This window comes from Lithobates pipiens, unplaced genomic scaffold, assembly GCF_037356315.1.
Source record: "Lithobates pipiens isolate NorthernLeopardFrog02 unplaced genomic scaffold, aLitPip1_a1.2 Scaffold_18, whole genome shotgun sequence".
Lineage (NCBI taxonomy): Eukaryota > Metazoa > Chordata > Amphibia > Anura > Ranidae > Lithobates > Lithobates pipiens.
In genome coordinates, this window is record NW_027507758.1 from 364,636,903 (window position 1) to 364,654,751 (window position 17,849).

General features: G+C 44.0%; 1 protein-coding gene across 1 annotated transcript; it reads right to left on the bottom strand.

Moving 5' to 3' along the window:
- Positions 1 to 6,683: 6,683 nt before the first annotated feature.
- On the bottom strand, positions 6,684 to 14,223 carry LOC143988198 (receptor-transporting protein 3-like). Its single transcript, XM_077487579.1, has 3 exons — positions 14,062 to 14,223; positions 7,754 to 7,927; positions 6,684 to 7,414 (listed from the first exon to the last, which is right to left on the bottom strand). Exons 2-3 carry the CDS (start codon positions 7,891 to 7,893, stop codon positions 6,973 to 6,975), a joined length of 582 nt encoding a protein of 193 aa, XP_077343705.1. The 5' UTR covers positions 7,894 to 7,927; positions 14,062 to 14,223; the 3' UTR covers positions 6,684 to 6,972.
- Between the last annotated feature and the right edge of the window lie 3,626 nt (positions 14,224 to 17,849).

A 17,849-nucleotide genomic window follows, 5' to 3' on the forward strand; every position in this document is an offset into this window, starting at 1 on the left:
AACATAAAGTAATACACTTCTAATAGATACAGAATTGTACATAAGTTAGGGTTTATGCTCTCTTTTACAGGGGTCTTAAAAGTTTTTTTGTTTTTCTTCCCCCGTCATTGTGTCATTGAGGCGATTCAGTTCGCATTGTGCGCTATACAAGTATTTCATTCATTCATTCATTCATTCATTCATTGATGGAAGGCTTTATGCACATTTTTGGTATGTAATGCACTGATAACAGATACGCGGTTGCACATAACTTAGGAAGGGATTACGTTCTCTTTTACAGGGGTTTTAAAATAGTTTTTATTTTTTGTTGTTGTTTTTCTTCCCCTGTCATTGATTTTTGGTTCAATGCATAATTTTTGTAATAAATTTATTTTAAATTTATTTTTTCTTCTTTTTTTTGGATTGTGCCACTCTTTTTTACCTCCACTTCCTCCCTTTCCCTCTCCCCTCTCCTCCTCCCTTTTTTTTTGGAGTTTTAAGTTGGTTGGGTCTTGTTTGTGTTTTTTTTTATTTTTTTTATTTTATTGTTTGGATGAGGTGGGGAGGGTGGGTTCTAAATATTGTATAAAAGGGTTTATTAGATAAACAATATAATTGAGAAAAGTGATTTAAGGTAGAAGAGCAAAGATAAAAGTGTATATATATATATATATATATATATATATATATATATATATATATATATATATATATATATATATATATATATATATATATATATATATATATACATATATATATATATATATATATATATATATATATATATGTATATATATATATGTATATATACATATATATATATATATATATATATATATATATATATATATATATATATACACTTTTATCTTTGCTCTTCTACCTTAAATCACTTGTGTATAATGTGATGTATAATGTATAATGTGTGTGTATATATATATATATATATATATACATATATATATATATATATATATATATATATATATATGTATATATATGTGTATATATATATATATATATATATATATATATATATATATAGTCTACTCTTTAATTATTTTTCTTTGTTTTTATATATCTTTTTGTACAGTATTGTATGGTTTGTCCTAAATGTAAAAAAATGTAATGAAAAATGAATTATAAAAAAAAAAAAATAGCAAAATCTTGATAATAGACTTTCCAAATTGTATCCGATCATCAAGAAAGACACAAATTTTATTGCTCTGCTGGTAAATGCCTCTCTGCAAAGGTTGGTAAGACATGTTATCACCACTGAACAATTTGGTAGCATTTAATGATGTGTACCCTTGGTGTATTCATGTCTGCACACATGTGTATGTATGTGTGTGGGGAGGAGGATTGTTACTATTTTTGTTTTTCTAATTTATTACATAAATTTTTATTAAAACGTTTTTTTCTGACGGACTTTCCGAATGAACGGACTTGGCCACACACGATCACACCAAAGTCCAACGGATTCGAACGTGATGACGCACGACTGGACTAGAATAAGGAAGTTCATAGCCAATAGGGCCCTTGCATCGGTTTTTGTCCGTCGGACTAGCATACACACGAGCTGATTTCTCGGTAGGAACTGGGTCCGGCGGAGTTCTGGCGGAAAAATTTGAAACATGTTCCATTTCTAAAGTCTGTCAGACTTTTGCAAATCAAAAGTCCGCTGCAGCCCACACACGATCGAATGGTCTGCCGGAATCATTCCGTCGGACTTTTGATGTTGAAAAGTCAGGTCGAGTGTACGCGGCATTGTCTGTCGGATATTCCGACGGAAACAGTCCGATGGAGCCCAAACACAGTCGGATTATACGACAACACGGTCCGTTCGGACATTTCCCATCGGAATGTCCGACCGTGTGTACAAGGGCTAAGACCCATGATGCCTTCTTGTCCTCAGCCGAAGCAAAGGGAGACAGAAAATTCCCTAATTTGCATAGCCAAGGCAGTAACCATTAGAGGGGTCAGTATGTACATGTAATCAGGCCATGTCTAAATTTGTCAAGGTGACTTCTACATGATAAAGCAGAGTTGGTGTGTCCATTGGGGGGTGTGGGTAAACAACAGTACCCATTGAAAGTGGTGTGGGTAAAAAGCGGTGTCGGTGGAAAAACACTCTCCTTGCACTGCAGTCTGGGTGCCACACTCTTTGTCTATGAACTTCTTCAACTGAAGCCAGGAACAGGCCAGACAGAGATCTCCAAGCTATCTATAACACGTAACACTTTCCCAGTTCAGTGGGAGGAACTTAGATAGGTGGGACCTGCTGCTGTGCTTAGATAGCAAGGACAAGAGTAAGATTTAAATGTGGGACAGTCCCGCATGATCCGGTATTCTGTTGATGAGTGCCCTCTATTGTGCCTTGTGCTTGCGGGGCAAGTTCATTCTAGTGAAGCGCGGTATTTTATCTATTGATGGGCGGTGCTGCAAATGGACAGTTATTCTGCTATTATGCCTGGAACCTTGCAGGGCATGTTTAGTTTGCTGAAGGGGGGCTTTATTTTATCTTGATGGGCGAGTGTTCAGTGATTTGCAGGGCATATTCCACAGTCCTGCAACAAAGCCAAATCCATCCTGAAACTCATCCAAACTTGCACTGATACTGTGGCTACTTTTGCTGTTATTACAAGACTTTAAAGACTTTAAAAAAAAAAGGAGACAGAGGGGGTTATTTACTAAAGGAAAATCCACTTTGAACTGCAAGTGCACTTGAAATTGCACTGAAAGTGCACTTGGAAGTAAAGTTGCTGTAGATCCGAGGGGGACATGCAAGGAAAATAAAAAACAGCATTTTAGCTTGCACATGATTGGATGATAAAATCAGCAGAACTTGCCCTCATTTCATATCTACCCCTTAGATTTAGAGCGACTACACTTCCAAGTGCACTTTCCAGGATTCTCAGGATTTTAAGCCTTTTTCCGGTGTGCGGCTATCCAGAGTATTCTTGCTATTGCCTGCCTATATACACTTTAATGAGTGTAACTTTTTTTTAAAGTTGTTAGGGAATGACGCTATAATATTTCTATTTCTCACATAAAGGCCTACAAACATTTCTTGAAATGTTTTACTCGAAATAGAAATTAAATGGAAACTGAAGCTTACACAACACATAATAGAGAAAAAGTCACAATTCTTTGCCACGTGATATCTGTGCAAGTGTAAATAAAACCTATATTTTCAGTAACAGATACACAAAAATAATAATGCAACAAATATATTATCATCTTTAAATTTTTGATATATATATATATATATATATATATATATATATATATATATATAAAATAAATATAAATATAAAATATATATAAAATAGCTATGTCAAGCTATTAAAGTGGAACTATACTTGCATTCAGGCCCGGACTGGGACAAAAAATAGGCCCGGGCATTTTAGATTGAGCAGCCAACCTTTCCAGGGACCGGGGGGGGGGGGGTGGGTTCGGTAGACATTAGCGAGGGTGGCTGGTGTTGGTCCTCCACACTATAATGTGCAGCGACACTGTGATATAAAGGGAACTGCACTAAAAAGGGGCACTGCAATGATTACAGTGCCCTTTTACGGGGCAGTCCCCTTTATATTATAGTGTCCCAGTCCTATTGTGGCCATGCCAGTACTGTCTGTCTCCTATTGTGTCCATGGCCCAGTGACACTGACCTGCTCTGTGGCGCTGCGGGTACAGGGTGGCTCCCTCTGGCGCTGCAGGTGCAGGGTGGCTCTCTCTGGTGGTGCGGTGCAGCGTGGCTCTCTCTGGTGGTGCGGTGCAGCGTCGCTCTCTCTGGTGGTGCGGTGCAGCGTCGCTCTCTCTGGTGGTGCGGTGCAGCGTCGCTCTCTCTGGTGGTGCGATGCAGCGTCGCTCTCTCTGGTGGTGCGGTGCAGCGTCACGCTCTCTCTGGTGGTGCGGTGCAGCGTCTCGCTCTCTCTGGTGGTCCGGTGCAGCGTCGCGCTCTCTCTGGTGGTGCGGTGCAGCGTCGCGCTCTCTCTGGTGGTGCAGCGTCGCGCTCTCTCTGGTGGTGCAGCGTCGCGCTCTCTCTGGTGGTGCAGCGTCGCGCTCTCTCTGGTGGTGCAGCGTCACTCTCTCTGGTGGTGCAGCGTCACTCTCTCTCTCTGGTGGTGCGGTGCAGCGTCACTCTCTCTCTCTGGTGGTGCGGTGCAGCGTCACTCTCTCTGGTGGTGCGGTGCAGCGTGGCTGGTTGTGCTGGGGCTATTAGTTCCCCCAGCACAGTCCTCTGTTTCATTTGCCATGTCTCCTGTAGAAGCTGCTACAAGCACTCCTCAGCTTGTTTCTGGGTTTTCTCTTTCACCCCAGCAGAGTGCATGCTGGGGACTGTATTCTGCTCCCTGCTGAGACCAATGGTGCCATGTATCTCTGGGACTACATTTCCCATGATGGTCCTCTAGTTTCTTCTGATTGGCCCTCTGTGTTGGCCAATGGGGAGGGAAAACTACCAAAAAGGAACGCCTTCTCTTCCCCTGCTGCCGACGTGAGAAGGGGAGGGGGAGCGAGGGGGGGAATAGTGACAGCAGCCTGAAGCTCTCCCCACCGCGCGGACGCCCACAGCTGGAGGAGGAGAGCGGAACTGTCAGCGCGGCGCTGAGGCTGAGCTGTGTGTGAGAGAGACACACAGCACAGCCCATGCAGCTGCCAGTTCCGCAGGACACAGGCACGGCCGTATGGCGGTAGGCGAGCGGCGGCCGTGGCCTGTGTTACCCATGATCAGGCCGCGGCCGTCGCTTACCTCCCACTGTGCGGCCTGATCATCAACAGGCCACGGGCGGCCCCGGCCCTCCGGGCAAATGCCCGGTCTGCCCTATGGCCAGTCCGGGCCTGCTTGCACTTATACTTACCTTAACGCCAGCCCTGCTGGCTGCTGCTGCTGACATCTTTGGCCAGAGGAGTATATAGTATGTCTCCTCTGCATTAAAAAACCTGTCTGCTTCCCACTTTTTTGCTTTTCCTAAGGCTCGGTTCACACAGGGGGCGACTGCGATCCGACTTCAGGTCGCTCTAGGTTGCCTCAAGTCGCCTCCAAGTCGCGCCGTAGAAAAATGAATGTGAGTCAATGGAGCTGTCTTAATATACGCTACTGCAGTAGCTCCGACTTTAAAAAAAGGTTCCTGTACTACTTTTAAAGTCGGAGCTACTGCAGTAGCGTATATTAAGACAGCTCCATTGACTCACATTCATTTTTCTACAGCGCGACTTGGAGGCGACTTGAGGCGACCTAGAGCGACCTGAAGTCGGATCGCAGTCGCCCCCTGTGTGAACCGAGCCTTAAGCTCCACTTTAAATACCAGATATGTCAACCCTCAACCCTTGTTTTAGTATATTATACTATTTTTTAATTTATCATAATATTTCTCTTTACGTATTATTTTTACCCTTCACAGCTTATGTGATAATATTGTGAAGGCAAAGATTCGCTTTATGGAGCTGTGGCCTAGAAGACCACGGCAGTCAGCCCAGACAGTTCAGGGACACAAAGTTTACTATCTACTGCTTAATTGACCAAAGCTACCAAGATCCCAACAGATCTGAAATGCTCCCAATCTCCATCCTGAATCCCCCTCTCATATTCCTGAGCTCACAGAGGACCCAGGGACCAGGGGGCAGGGACCAAGGTAGGAAGCAATAATGTCTGTCATGTAATAGTGATTGGTCAGCTTTATCTTCAGTTTTTGTATTCAGTATGCCTAGATACCATGTCATTCCTCCTTTTCAGATGAGCTTAAATTGAAGTGGGGCTTAAATGCCAAAGAGAAGGCTCACTTTTTTGCCAGACCCCTGCCCACAACAGAAATGGGTTTTAAAAGCAATTTTAAAAGAAAAAAAGAAAAACGTACCTCATCCCTGGGCCTTTGGTGCTTCCAGGAGGTGGCAGATGACATCACCATGACGTCCAGCAGAGCTGGGAGCTTGGCATTCCCCAAAAATGCACCCGGCCCATTGCAAGTGTGCATTCCCTAAGGATTTCAAAATCCCAGCTCTACCAGAAGTTTCCCACGTCTCCCGGAAGCCTCAGGGACCAAGGCCAAGGTGGGGGGTTCATTTACAAATGGCTTTTTAAAGGCATTTGTGCTGGTGGGGGGTGCAGGGGGCTAGTAAAAAGCAGACTTTAGGTGTAGCATGCAAGGTCAACATTGATGTTTTTTGTTTCTATTTTTTTTCTGTTGGATGAGGTCATTTAATAGAAAAGAATATGTCCAGTCAATGGTTAAAAGAGGGATGAATGAAGTTACTTGTGGTATTCTACGGTAATATTTTTAACAGTTATGTTTTTGTGATCAATTTTTGGAGTGTGGTGGCAAAGCCAGCATGGGATTCATCATATGTATTTTAAGTGCGGAGGATTATATACAGTAGGTTTGGCAGACTAAATCTTACATAGTTATAACAGAGTTATTCATACATTATACCAGTGAGCCAGAAAATAGACACCTTATCCAGAATCTTCCACGCTGATCCCGCAGAGACCACCATCCAGGAGACAGTTCATCAACTGCTTTGAATTGTCACTCAGAGTCAGCACCACGTAGAATTTGAGAACACTCATTCTTTTTTCTTTACATCTCTCCAGTGTATGTATGGGACTCTTATGCATTCATTCCTAATGCCATGCATACACATTCAAATACAGATACTCTTGATAATGCCATTAGGAATAAAGAAGAAAAACTCAGGTGAAGTGTCAGGAAGGTGACTTTTACTGATGTCAAATTATCTTCTTTCCATAAGTCAAACAGAATGTACAAAACCTCACAGAGGTTATAACCTTTCCCCACTTATACCAAAACTAAAGAAAGCTCCATAGAGTTGGACCTACCTACATCCCATTAACTTTATATACAGTAGAATATGTGTGTTTTAATATACAATAGAGAACAGCAGTAGTTGAACAACAAAAATTGCACATTGTGTAATTATGTATTGGCGTTACTTTGTAAGATACATTCTTTTAGATGGTGCTGTATTTTTTTATTTTTTTATTTTGTTGTTTAGTGTTAATCTTCCAAGACCCATAAGTATACCAGTTAAAGCATTAGATGAATATGGTTCCATTTCATATTCACCAGGCTGCACCTGCCAGTCACACAAATTATGTTTGCAGGCTTCACAATGCTCTTTATCATGTGGGCCTTCCGACCTGCCATATGATTGTGGTTTCAAGTCTTCATTTGGATCGTGCATGCTATAAAATTTCTTCTGGATTTTAGTGACCACATTCCTGACAACTCTTTCCATATTTTCATGTGTGATTTTGGGTATTTCAAGTACATCAGCAGTGCAGGATTTACATGCCTGCCTGAAAATCCTCATTTTTACAGTTCCATGTTTGAAGGTTTTATTTTGGTTCATCATGAATAATATAAACACCTTTGATGATTTCCAGTGGTGTCTACAGTTTGAGCAATTAAATCTGAATGAAAGAAGAAAAAGCATATGTCAGAGTGGGTATCACAGAGAAATAAAACTCATACATAACAGACCCCATTAGGAATCGAAGCTTGTGCCTTATATTAGGTTCTGCTCCAGTTTTAGCAATCAACCTCCACTTCCCCAGCAGCACACTGAAGACGAAGCTCATTGTGCTGTATTTGAGAGAAGTGGTCTACCTTCGGCAGTCTGACATACCCGCTGCACATTCACAATTAATGCAATGTTCATGCTTCCTATCTGGGTTCAATTATTTAATTAACATCGAAATGCAATGTTAATAATGAAAATAAATGTTAAAAAAAAGACATGCTGTATTTACCCGGCAAATGTGTTCTGCGTATAATACAGTCCTCTATCCCCCTTTAGAAGATTTTCATCAACTATGAGTTTCCACTCATCGTTAATGTCTGCTTCCTTAATCTTATTCACAAATTCTTCTTTCCACACTGCCACGCCCATTTTCACTTTCAACGTAATTTCTCTTGTTTTCTTCCTGGAGTAAAAGAGAACATGAACAATCAATTTTCAACAGATGTGTGTGATAGGTTCAAAGACAGCAGGCCGGATAAGTTATCTCCTACCCTGTCAACCTTGGGATATCTGTCTGTTTGAGGCCAGCCATTTTAAATTAGTTTATTGGCAAGGCCAAATCCCACCTTTGAAGGAGAGGAGACTTTATTGCCTGTCTTAAATTAATGCAAATTTTATATCTCTTTCATAACAATAGAAAAATTATGCAAATGCTATAGAGTCCAGAAGTACTGGGGGCCCAGAACTGTATGGCTTCATAGTAATGTATACAAGTAGCAGTGGTATTTGTCAATTTAATAACAATAAACTAAATGTATATACAGTATAGTGTGCTGACTACTATAAAATTGTTAGGAAAGCAGTAGAATTGTCTATCACTAAGGAGATGAAGAGTAGAGGCTAGGGATGAGCCGAACACCCCCCTGTTCGGTTTGCACCAGAACCTGCGAACAGACCTAAACTTCGTGTGAACTTTAGAACCCTATTAACCACTTGCTTACTGGGCACTTAAACCCCCCTCAGTCCCAGACCAATTTTCAGCTTTCAGCGCTGATGCACTTTGAATGACAATTGCGCGGGCATACAACACTGTACCCAAATGAAATTTTTATCATTTTTTTCCCACAAATAGAGCTTTCTTTTGGTGGTATTTAGTTACAGCTGGGAGTTTTATTTTTTGCTAAACAAACAAAAAAAGATGCAAAAAAAATAAAAAAATAAATCATGTTTTAATAGTTTGTTCTAAAATTTTGCAAACGGGTCATTTTTCTCCTTCATTGAAGTGCGCTGATTAGGCTGCATTGGTGGGCACTGATGGGCTGCATTGGTGGGCACTGATAGGCTGCACTGGTGGGCACTGATAGGCATAGTTAAGGCAGCACTAATAGGCACAGATAAGGCGGCACCGATGGGCACAGATAAGGCGGCACTGATGGGCAAAGATGGGCACAGATAAGATGGCACGGATGGGCGGCACGGATGGGCGGCACGGATGGGCGGCACGGATGGGTGGCACGGATGGGCACTGATAGGTACCACTGATAGATGGGACTGATGGGCACTGATAGGTGGCACTGATGGGCACTGATAGGTGGCACTGATAGGTGGCTCTGATAGGTGGCACTGCTGGGCACTGATGGGCGGCACTGCTGGGCACGGATGGGCGGCACTGCTGGGCACTGATGGGCGGCACTGGGGTGAAGCACCTTTGAGGCAGATTGTGGGCACTATGGGTGGCACTGTGGGTGGCACTGCTGGGTGGCACTGTGGGCACTGCTGGGTGGCACTGTGGGCACTGCTGGGTGGCACTGGGCACTGCTGGGTGGCACTGTGGGCACTGCTGGGTGGCACTGACGGGGGGCACTTACTTTTATTCAGGATGGCACTGCGGGGGGCAGGTGGGCACTGGCAGGAGGCAGATGGTCGCTTGAATTGCTGGCCGTGATCGGGACTGATGTCCCGATCACGGCCGCCGGCGATCTGCTTTTTTTTTTCTCCTCGCGCTCACAGCGCGAGGAGGAATACTAGCCGATTACCGGCTCCGTTCTATCACCTGATCAGCTGTCATTGGCTGACAGCTGATCACGTGATAAGGGGTCGGGATCGACCCCTTGCACGGATCGGTGATCAGGCGAGTCTCATGGACTCGCCGATCACGGAGCGCGCCGCGCGCGCCCCTCAGGGGGCGCGCAGGCCGCTCGTGCACGGGACGACGTCAATAGACATAGTCCCGGAAAAATAGGTCCGCGCTAATGCCGTCATTTGGCAATAGTGCGGATCCCAAGTGGTTAAAGTCTATGGGACTCGAACGTTCCCAATCTAAAGTGCTCATTTTAAAGGCTAATATGCAAGTTACTGTCCTAAAAAGTGTTTGGGGACCTGGGTCCTGCCCCAGGGGACATGGATCAATACAAAAAAAAGTTTTAAAAACGGCCGTTTTTTCAGGAGCAGTGATTTTAATAATGATTAAAGTGAAACAATAAAAGTGTAATATTCCTTAAAATTAGGTACCTGGGGGGTGTCTATAGTATGCCTGTGAAGGGGCGCATGTTTCCCGTGCTTAGAACTGTCCCTGCACAAAGTGTCATTTGTGCAGGAAAAAAAGTCTTTTAAAATCACTTGTGGCTATATTGTCGGCTCCCGTAATACAGAGAACACTCAATGAGTGTTCTCTGTATTAGCCGACAATTCATTCATTCATTGATAATAAAAAAAAAAAAAGCGTGGAGGTTCCCCTAAATTCAATTACCAGGCCCTTCAGGCCTGCTATGGATATTAAGGGGAACCCCGTGTCAAATTAAAAAAAAAAATTGACGTGGGGGTCCTCCTAAATATCCATACCAGCCCCTTTATCCGAGCACGCAACCTGGCAGGCCGCAGGAAAAGAGGGGGGAAGAGAGAGCGGCCCCCCTCCCTCCTGAACCGTACCAGGCCACATGCCCTCAACATTGGGAGGATGCTTTGGGGGTCTGTGACCCCTCAAAGCACCATGTCCCCATGTTGATGGGGACAAGGGCCTCATCCCCACAACAATGAGCGGTGGTTGTGGGGGTCTGCGAGCGGGGGGCTTATCAAGGGGACCCCCAGATCCCGCCCCCCCCTGTCTGAAATGGTAAGGGGGTACAAAAGTACCCCTACCATTTCACAAAGAAAGTGTAAAAATGGTTAAAGAAGACAAACACACTTTTGAAAAATTCCTTTATTAAAAATAAAAAAAAGATTCCAGCGGTGCTAATCCACTCTTACTATCCAACGATGGATCTCCGGGGTCCAGCGATGGATGATCATATCCAGCGACGGGGGATCTCTCAGTCCAGCGCTGTCCATAAATCCATCTTCTGTCTCCACTCCGGAGACCCTGCAGGGATCCCAGCGCTGACGTTTCTTATATTAGGAGGGCGGGGCCACCCGTCACCTGACCCTGCCCCCTCTGACGCTGGTGAGGGAAGCCATGGGTTCCCCAGTGACGTATGGGTGACCCCGCCCCCTCTGATGTAACGCAGGTTTCCGTTACATCAGAGGGGGCGGGGTCACCCATACGTCAATAGGGAATCCCTGGCTCCCCTCACCAGCGTCAGAGGGGCGGAGTCAGGCGACGGGTGGCCCCGCCCTCCTAATATAAGAAACGTCAGCGCTGGGATCCCCGCAGTGTCTCCGCAGTGGAGACAGAAGACAGATGTATGGACAGCGCTGTACTGAGAGATCCCCCGTCGCTGGATATGATCATCCATCGCTGGACCCCGGAGATCCGTTGCTGGATAGCAAGAGTGGATTAGCACTGCTGGAATCTTTTTTTAATTATTTTTATTTTTAATAAAGGAATTTTTCAAAAGTGTGTTTCAAACAGGGGGGGCGGGATCTGATAAGCCCCCTGCCCGCAGACCCCCACAACCACCGCTCAGGGTTGTGGGGATGAGGCCCTTGTCCCCATCAACATGGGGACATGGTGTTTTGAGGGGTCAAAGACCCCAAAAGCATCCTCCCAATGTTGAGGGCATGTGGCCTGGTACGGTTCAGGAGGGAGGGGGGCCGCTCTCTCGTCCCCTCTCTTTTCCTGTGGCCTGCCAGGTTGCGTGCTCGGATAAAGGGTCTGGTATGGATTTTTAGGGGGACCCACACGTCATTTTTTTTTTTTATTTGATGTGGGGTTCCCCTTAATATCCATACCAGACCTGAAGGCTCTGGTATGGATATTTAGGGGGGCCCCCACGTAAAAAAAAATTTTTAATTTGACACGGGGTTCCCCTTAATATCCATATCAGACCTGAAGGGCCTGGTAATTGAATTTAGGGGAACCCCCACGCTTTTTTATTTATTTTATTTTTTATTTTTTATCAATGAATGAATGAATTGTCGGCTAATACAGAGAACACTCATTGAGTGTTCTCTGTATTACGGGAGCCGACAATTTAGCCGCAAGTGATTTTAAAAGACTTTTTTTCCTGCACAAATGGCACTTTGTGCAGGGACAGTTCTAAGCACTAGAAACATGCGCCCCTTCACAGGCATACTATAGACACCCCCCAGGTACCACATTTAAAGGAATATTACACTTTTATTGTTTCACTTTAATCATTATTAAAATCACTGCTCCTGAAAAAACTGCAGTTTTTAAAACTTTTTTTTACATTGATCCGTGTCCCCTGGGGCAGGACCCAGGTCCCCAAACACTTTTTAGGACAGTAACTTGCATATTACCCTTTAAAATTAGCACTTTAGATTTCTCCCATAGACTTGTATAGGGTGTTCCGGCTTTTCGAATTTCCCGCGAACAGCCCAAATTGTTCACTGTTCGCTGAACAGGCGAACAGGCAATGTTCGAGTCGAACATGAGTTCGACTCAAACTCGAAGCTCATCCCTAGTAGAGGCAAAGGACCCATTGTTTTTGTTATAGGCCCTATCATACATTACCAGTTATTCCCCTGGTTTCTACCGTTCTTCAGATCGTGTTTAGGAAAGCTGCTCATTAACCACTAGCTGACCAGCCGCCGTCATTATACTGCGGCAGGTTGGCTCTCTCCCGCAAATTGCCGTAGCTGTACATCGGCCTTGTAAACAGCTATAGCAGGCGCACACGAGAGCCAGAGCAAGTAATAAATATGCTGAGTTTTAAACAAAAGCGCTAACTAAATCGCAGATCACCGCCATTACTAGTAAAAACAAAAATTGTAAAAATGCCATAAATCTATCCCCTATTTTGTAGACGCTATAACTTTTGCGCAAACCAATCAATATATGCTTATATTTGCCAAAAATATGTAGAAGAGTGTATATCGGCATAAACCGATGAAGAAATGTATTTCTTTTTTTTAAATTTGGGGATATTTATTATAGCAAAAACTAAAAAATATTGTTTTTTTTTTCAAAATTGTCGCCATTTTTTTGTTTATAGTGCAAAAAAATAAAAACCGCAGAGGTGATAAAATAACACCAAAAGAAAGCTCTATTTGTGGGGAAAAAAAGGACGTTAATTTTGTTTGGGTGCCACGTCACACAACCGCGCAATTGTCAGTTAAAGTGACGCAGTGCCGAATTGCCAAAATGGCCTGGTCATTAAGGGGGCAAATCCTTCCGGGCTGAAGTGGTTAAAGTGGTTATAAAAGTAAAAGGTTTTTTAAATGAATGCAATCTCTGCATTAAGGTACACAAAACGTTTAATAGTAGCTCTCCTCCCAAATATTCACTTTTTCTTGATCCAGCAGCACTGTATGTGTCTGCAGCATAATTTCTTCCCTCTCTCACAGGCTTGGCTCTTGCTGCTGTCGATCAAAACCTGTGAGCAAAGCGTGGGGAGGGGGCCAAGCCAGGCCGTGTGCCTTAATAGACACAAACAGCTTGACTCGGAATCCAGTAGAAACAAATACCTCCATGCAAACGGCTTCCTATGGAGGCACTTGGTGGGGGGGGATTCAGGAGCGCCCTGTTCTTGGGCTAAATACACCCACGTATCAAGGAAACCTCTCAATTGCTAGCTTGCTATAGCAAGACAGTGCTCTATATTAATGAATCAAGAAACGTTTATACTATAGATGTGTGCAAAGGGTGTGCCAGGTGTGCCTGGGCACACCCTAATCCTGGGGTTGGCAACCTGTCAATGGTGGGTGAGTGACAGATAAACCACAATCCTTCCTTGCCGATCCTCAGAACCAGAACAGGAGAGGCGGCGGGGATGGAATTTTATGGAACTGATCTGTATTTTCCTCCTGCAGCAGTTGAAAGTAGGCTTCTCCTCCTCTCGCTTTTGTCAACATTCAGCTGCCATAGGAGGAAAATATAGGGGATCAGTACTAATATATGCCACCCCTCCTTTCCCTGTTCTTCTTCATTATGTTGCCTGGGGTCCCCCATGTGCTCAGAGATCTTCTGCAAGGAGATGATTACAGTATATGCACACATTCATACTTTAAGCAATTGTAACTGAACGATCATTGAGAAAAGAAATCTGAATAAAACTGAAATCATTAAAAAGCAAAACTAAGTTTAGCTGTAACTGTCAAGCTCATGTAAATACATATGTGAAGTAAGTAATGGCTGTACACAATATTTAAAACTCAAGAGAGCAAGCTTTTTATAAAGTTACATTAGATCTCACTTACCTTTCTGAAGGTTAGGGATGGTACATGCACACCAAAAAGTCAGCTGGTATTTATAATAGACTTTAGCATCATCATTCCAGAATCTCCTCCCTTCCTTCTATCATCTGTAGTCTGACTTTGGGGAAATGAAACTCTGGCAGCTTTCAGTTTTCTAATGCTGTAATGTTGTTGGCAAGCATCAGTGATGTGTGAAACTGCAATAATGGGAATTTAAAGAAATCTACCAAAAGGAATAACAGAATGGAATGCCCAAAGAGAATAATGGAAACAAAATATTTCAGTTAGTGATAGAAACATTAGACATATCAATACATCTTTAGCAAACATAATCTTCAACATCAGTGGCATTGTTTAATATTGTTATTAGGTGGGGTATCATTGTTTGTATGGAATGACAAAGGTGAATCACAGAAGGGAATGTGATAGAAATCAAAATATAAGCTCATTTGTATTTTTGATATGTCCAATATTTGTTTTATAACCAAAGGTATGACTTCAAATTGTAACTACATCACTGCTTATGCTGCCCTCAAATTAAAATATATTTTCAACTGTATTATCTGAGGTACTTTCAGAGTGAGAATTTCCCTTTGTTTCCTGTTGCGATCAATGGGTGTGGGTTGTGGTCACATGGACGCCCAGGGAGTGTTGTCTGCTCCCAGTAGTCATATTGGGTCTTACCCGTGCCAAATCTTCCTGGTGCCTGTGTGTGTGTCACTGACCTTGCTGGCCAATTGTCTGCTGAGTGTTGTCCACCAGTTGGTGGATGGATTGGTGGACAGTGCCTTTGGTGGGGGTGCGTGTCTGGCCTCCACCCAGTGGTGGTGTTCTTTACTTCTCCACTCTTTGTTTCTCCGTTCTTTGGTTGTTTGGAGATCAGGGATGCCCAATATGGTGGCAAACTGGTGGGTGCACTTGGATATAGAGACAGAGAGAGTCATGATTAGTGATGGCCGAATGGTTAGCCCGGTGTTCGTTTTGCGCCGAATTTCGGCTGTTCGCGATTCGCCCGATCGGCGGACTATTGCCGCCGTTCGCCCGGCGGACTTCCGTGTTTACTCTGTGTAAAATAACTTTGACCTATGATGACACATCCATCATGGGGTACAGGACAGCCAATTGAGACATTACAGCACATGGACACTTGGACATTCCCCCTAACTTATAAATACACCCGATCCGGCGGCCATTTTACATTCTTTCTTCTGTCACTATAGGGAGAGGTTGCAGTGACCCAAATCGCTAGCTATTTGGTACACAAAAGTTCTTTTCAGGACTGGTATAGGTGTTAGGTGTATATAGGTTTGCTGTGCTACTGATTGTTGCAGCAGCCTGAGCGTCTTTTGTCAGTTTAGAGAAAGGGACAGGACGGTGTGTCTGCTGTAGGGACAGTCAGATTAGTCATTAGCTGTTACTATCAGGTCCACAAAAGTGCTATTCCAGTTATTGTTCCAGTAGCCTCTGTTTTGTCAGTTTATATAGGGACAGGCAGGAAGCAGTGTGTGAGGCAGTGAGGGTCAGTTTAATCAGTAACTGTTACTATATTAGGTCCACAAAGGTTCTTTTTAGGACTGGTATCAGTGGTATGGTAATAGGCTTGTACACGTATAATATTCTTTCTTCCAAATATAGAAAGAATATTATACTTGACTGCTGCCCTTCTGCTGCAGTCTGCTAATCATTCACAACCTACTTGTTCCACAAAGGTCCTTTATAAGGACTGGTAATAACCTGGTGTAGGGTGCTATAGTACATAGGGTTGAGTGAGGTACAGTCTGCTATTCTATAAGGACTGGTATAGGTCCACAATACATAGGGTTGAGGTGCACTACTGCTGACCGCTGCCCTATACTGCAGCAGTCCTTCATCGGTATAGGGACTGACGTACAGTCTGCTAATCAGTCACAACCTACTTGTTCCACAAAGGTTCTTATAAGGACTGGTAACTTGGTCTGTCTAGGGTTCTACAGTACATAGGGTTTGAGTGAGGTACAGTCTGCCATTCTAAAAGGACTGGTATAGGTCCACAATACATAGGGTTGAGGTGCACTACTGCTGACCGCTGCCCTATACTGCAGCAGTCCTTCATCGGTATAGGGACTGACGTACAGTCTGTTAATCAGTCACAACCTACTTGTTCCACAAAGGTCCTTATAAGGACTGGTAAGGTATAGGGTACTACAGTACATAGGGTTGAGTGAGGTACAGTCTGCCATTCTATAAGGACTGGTATAGGTCCACAATACATAGGGTTGAGGTGCACTACTGCTGACCGCTGCCCTATACTGCAGCAGTCCTTCATCGGTATAGGGACTGACGTACAGTCTGCTAATCAGTCACAACCTACTTGTTCCACAAAGGTCCTTATAAGGACTGGTAACTTGGTCTGTCTAGGGTTCTACAGTACATAGGGTTGAGTGAGGTACAGTCTGCCATTCTATAAGGACTGGTATAGGTCCAAAATACATAGGGTTGAGGTGCACTACTGCTGACCCCTGCCCTATACTGCAGCAGTCCTTCATCGGTATAGGGACTGACGTACAGTCTGCTAATCAGTCACAACCTACTTGTTCCACAAAGGTCCTTATAAGGACTGGTAAGGTATAGGGTACTACAGTACATAGGGTTGAGTGAGGTACAGTCTGCCATTCTATAAGGACTGGTATAGGTCCACAATACATAGGGTTGAGGTGCACTACTGCTGACCGCTGCCCTATACTGCAGCAGTCCTTCATCGGTATAGGGACTGACATACAGTCTGCTAATCAGTCACAACCTACTTGTTCTACAAAGGTCCTTATAAGGACTGGTAAGGTATAGGCTACTACAGTACATAGGGTTTGAGTGAGGTACAGTCTGCCATTCTATAAGGACTGGTATAGGTCCACAATACATAGGGATGAGGTGCACTACTGCTGACCGCTGCCCTATACTGCAGCAGTCCTTCATTGGTATAGGGACTGACGTACAGTCTGCTAATCAGTCACAACCTACTTGTTCCACAAAGGTCCTTATAAGGACTGATAAGGTATAGGGTACTACAGTACATAGGGTTGAGTGAGGTACAGTCTGCCATTCTATAAGGACTGGTATAGGTCCACAATACATAGGGTTGAGGTGCACTACTGCTGACCCCTGCCCTATACTGCAGCAGTCCTTCATCGGTATAGGGACTGACGTACAGTCTGCTAATCAGTCACAACCTACTTGTTCCACAAAGGTCCTTATAAGGACTGGTAACTTGGTCTGTCTAGGGTTCTACAGTACATAGGGTTGAGTGAGGTACAGTCTGCCATTCTATAAGGACTGGTATAGGTCCAAAATACATAGGGTTGAGGTGCACTACTGCTGACCCCTGCCCTATACTGCAGCAGTCCTTCATCGGTATAGGGACTGACGTACAGTCTGCTAATCAGTCACAACCTACTTGTTCCACAAAGGTCCTTATAAGGACTGGTAAGGTATAGGGTACTACAGTACATAGGGTTGAGTGAGGTACAGTCTGCCATTCTATAAGGACTGGTATAGGTCCACAATACATAGGGTTGAGGTGCACTACTGCTGACCGCTGCCCTATACTGCAGCAGTCCTTCATCGGTATAGGGACTGACATACAGTCTGCTAATCAGTCACAACCTACTTGTTCTACAAAGGTCCTTATAAGGACTGGTAAGGTATAGGCTACTACAGTACATAGGGTTTGAGTGAGGTACAGTCTGCCATTCTATAAGGACTGGTATAGGTCCACAATACATAGGGATGAGGTGCACTACTGCTGACCGCTGCCC

What these genes read in the sequence shown, in the direction of transcription:
- LOC143988198 (XM_077487579.1), bottom strand. Translation starts at nt 7,893, where the DNA reads ATGGGCGTGGCAGTGTGGAAAGAAGAATTTGTGAATAAGATTAAGGAA. An exon ending in ACGCAGAACACATTTGCCGG is followed by an intron (nt 7,415 to 7,753) that starts GTAAATACAGCA and finishes TCTTTCATTCAG; the next exon opens with ATTTAATTGCTCAAACTGTA.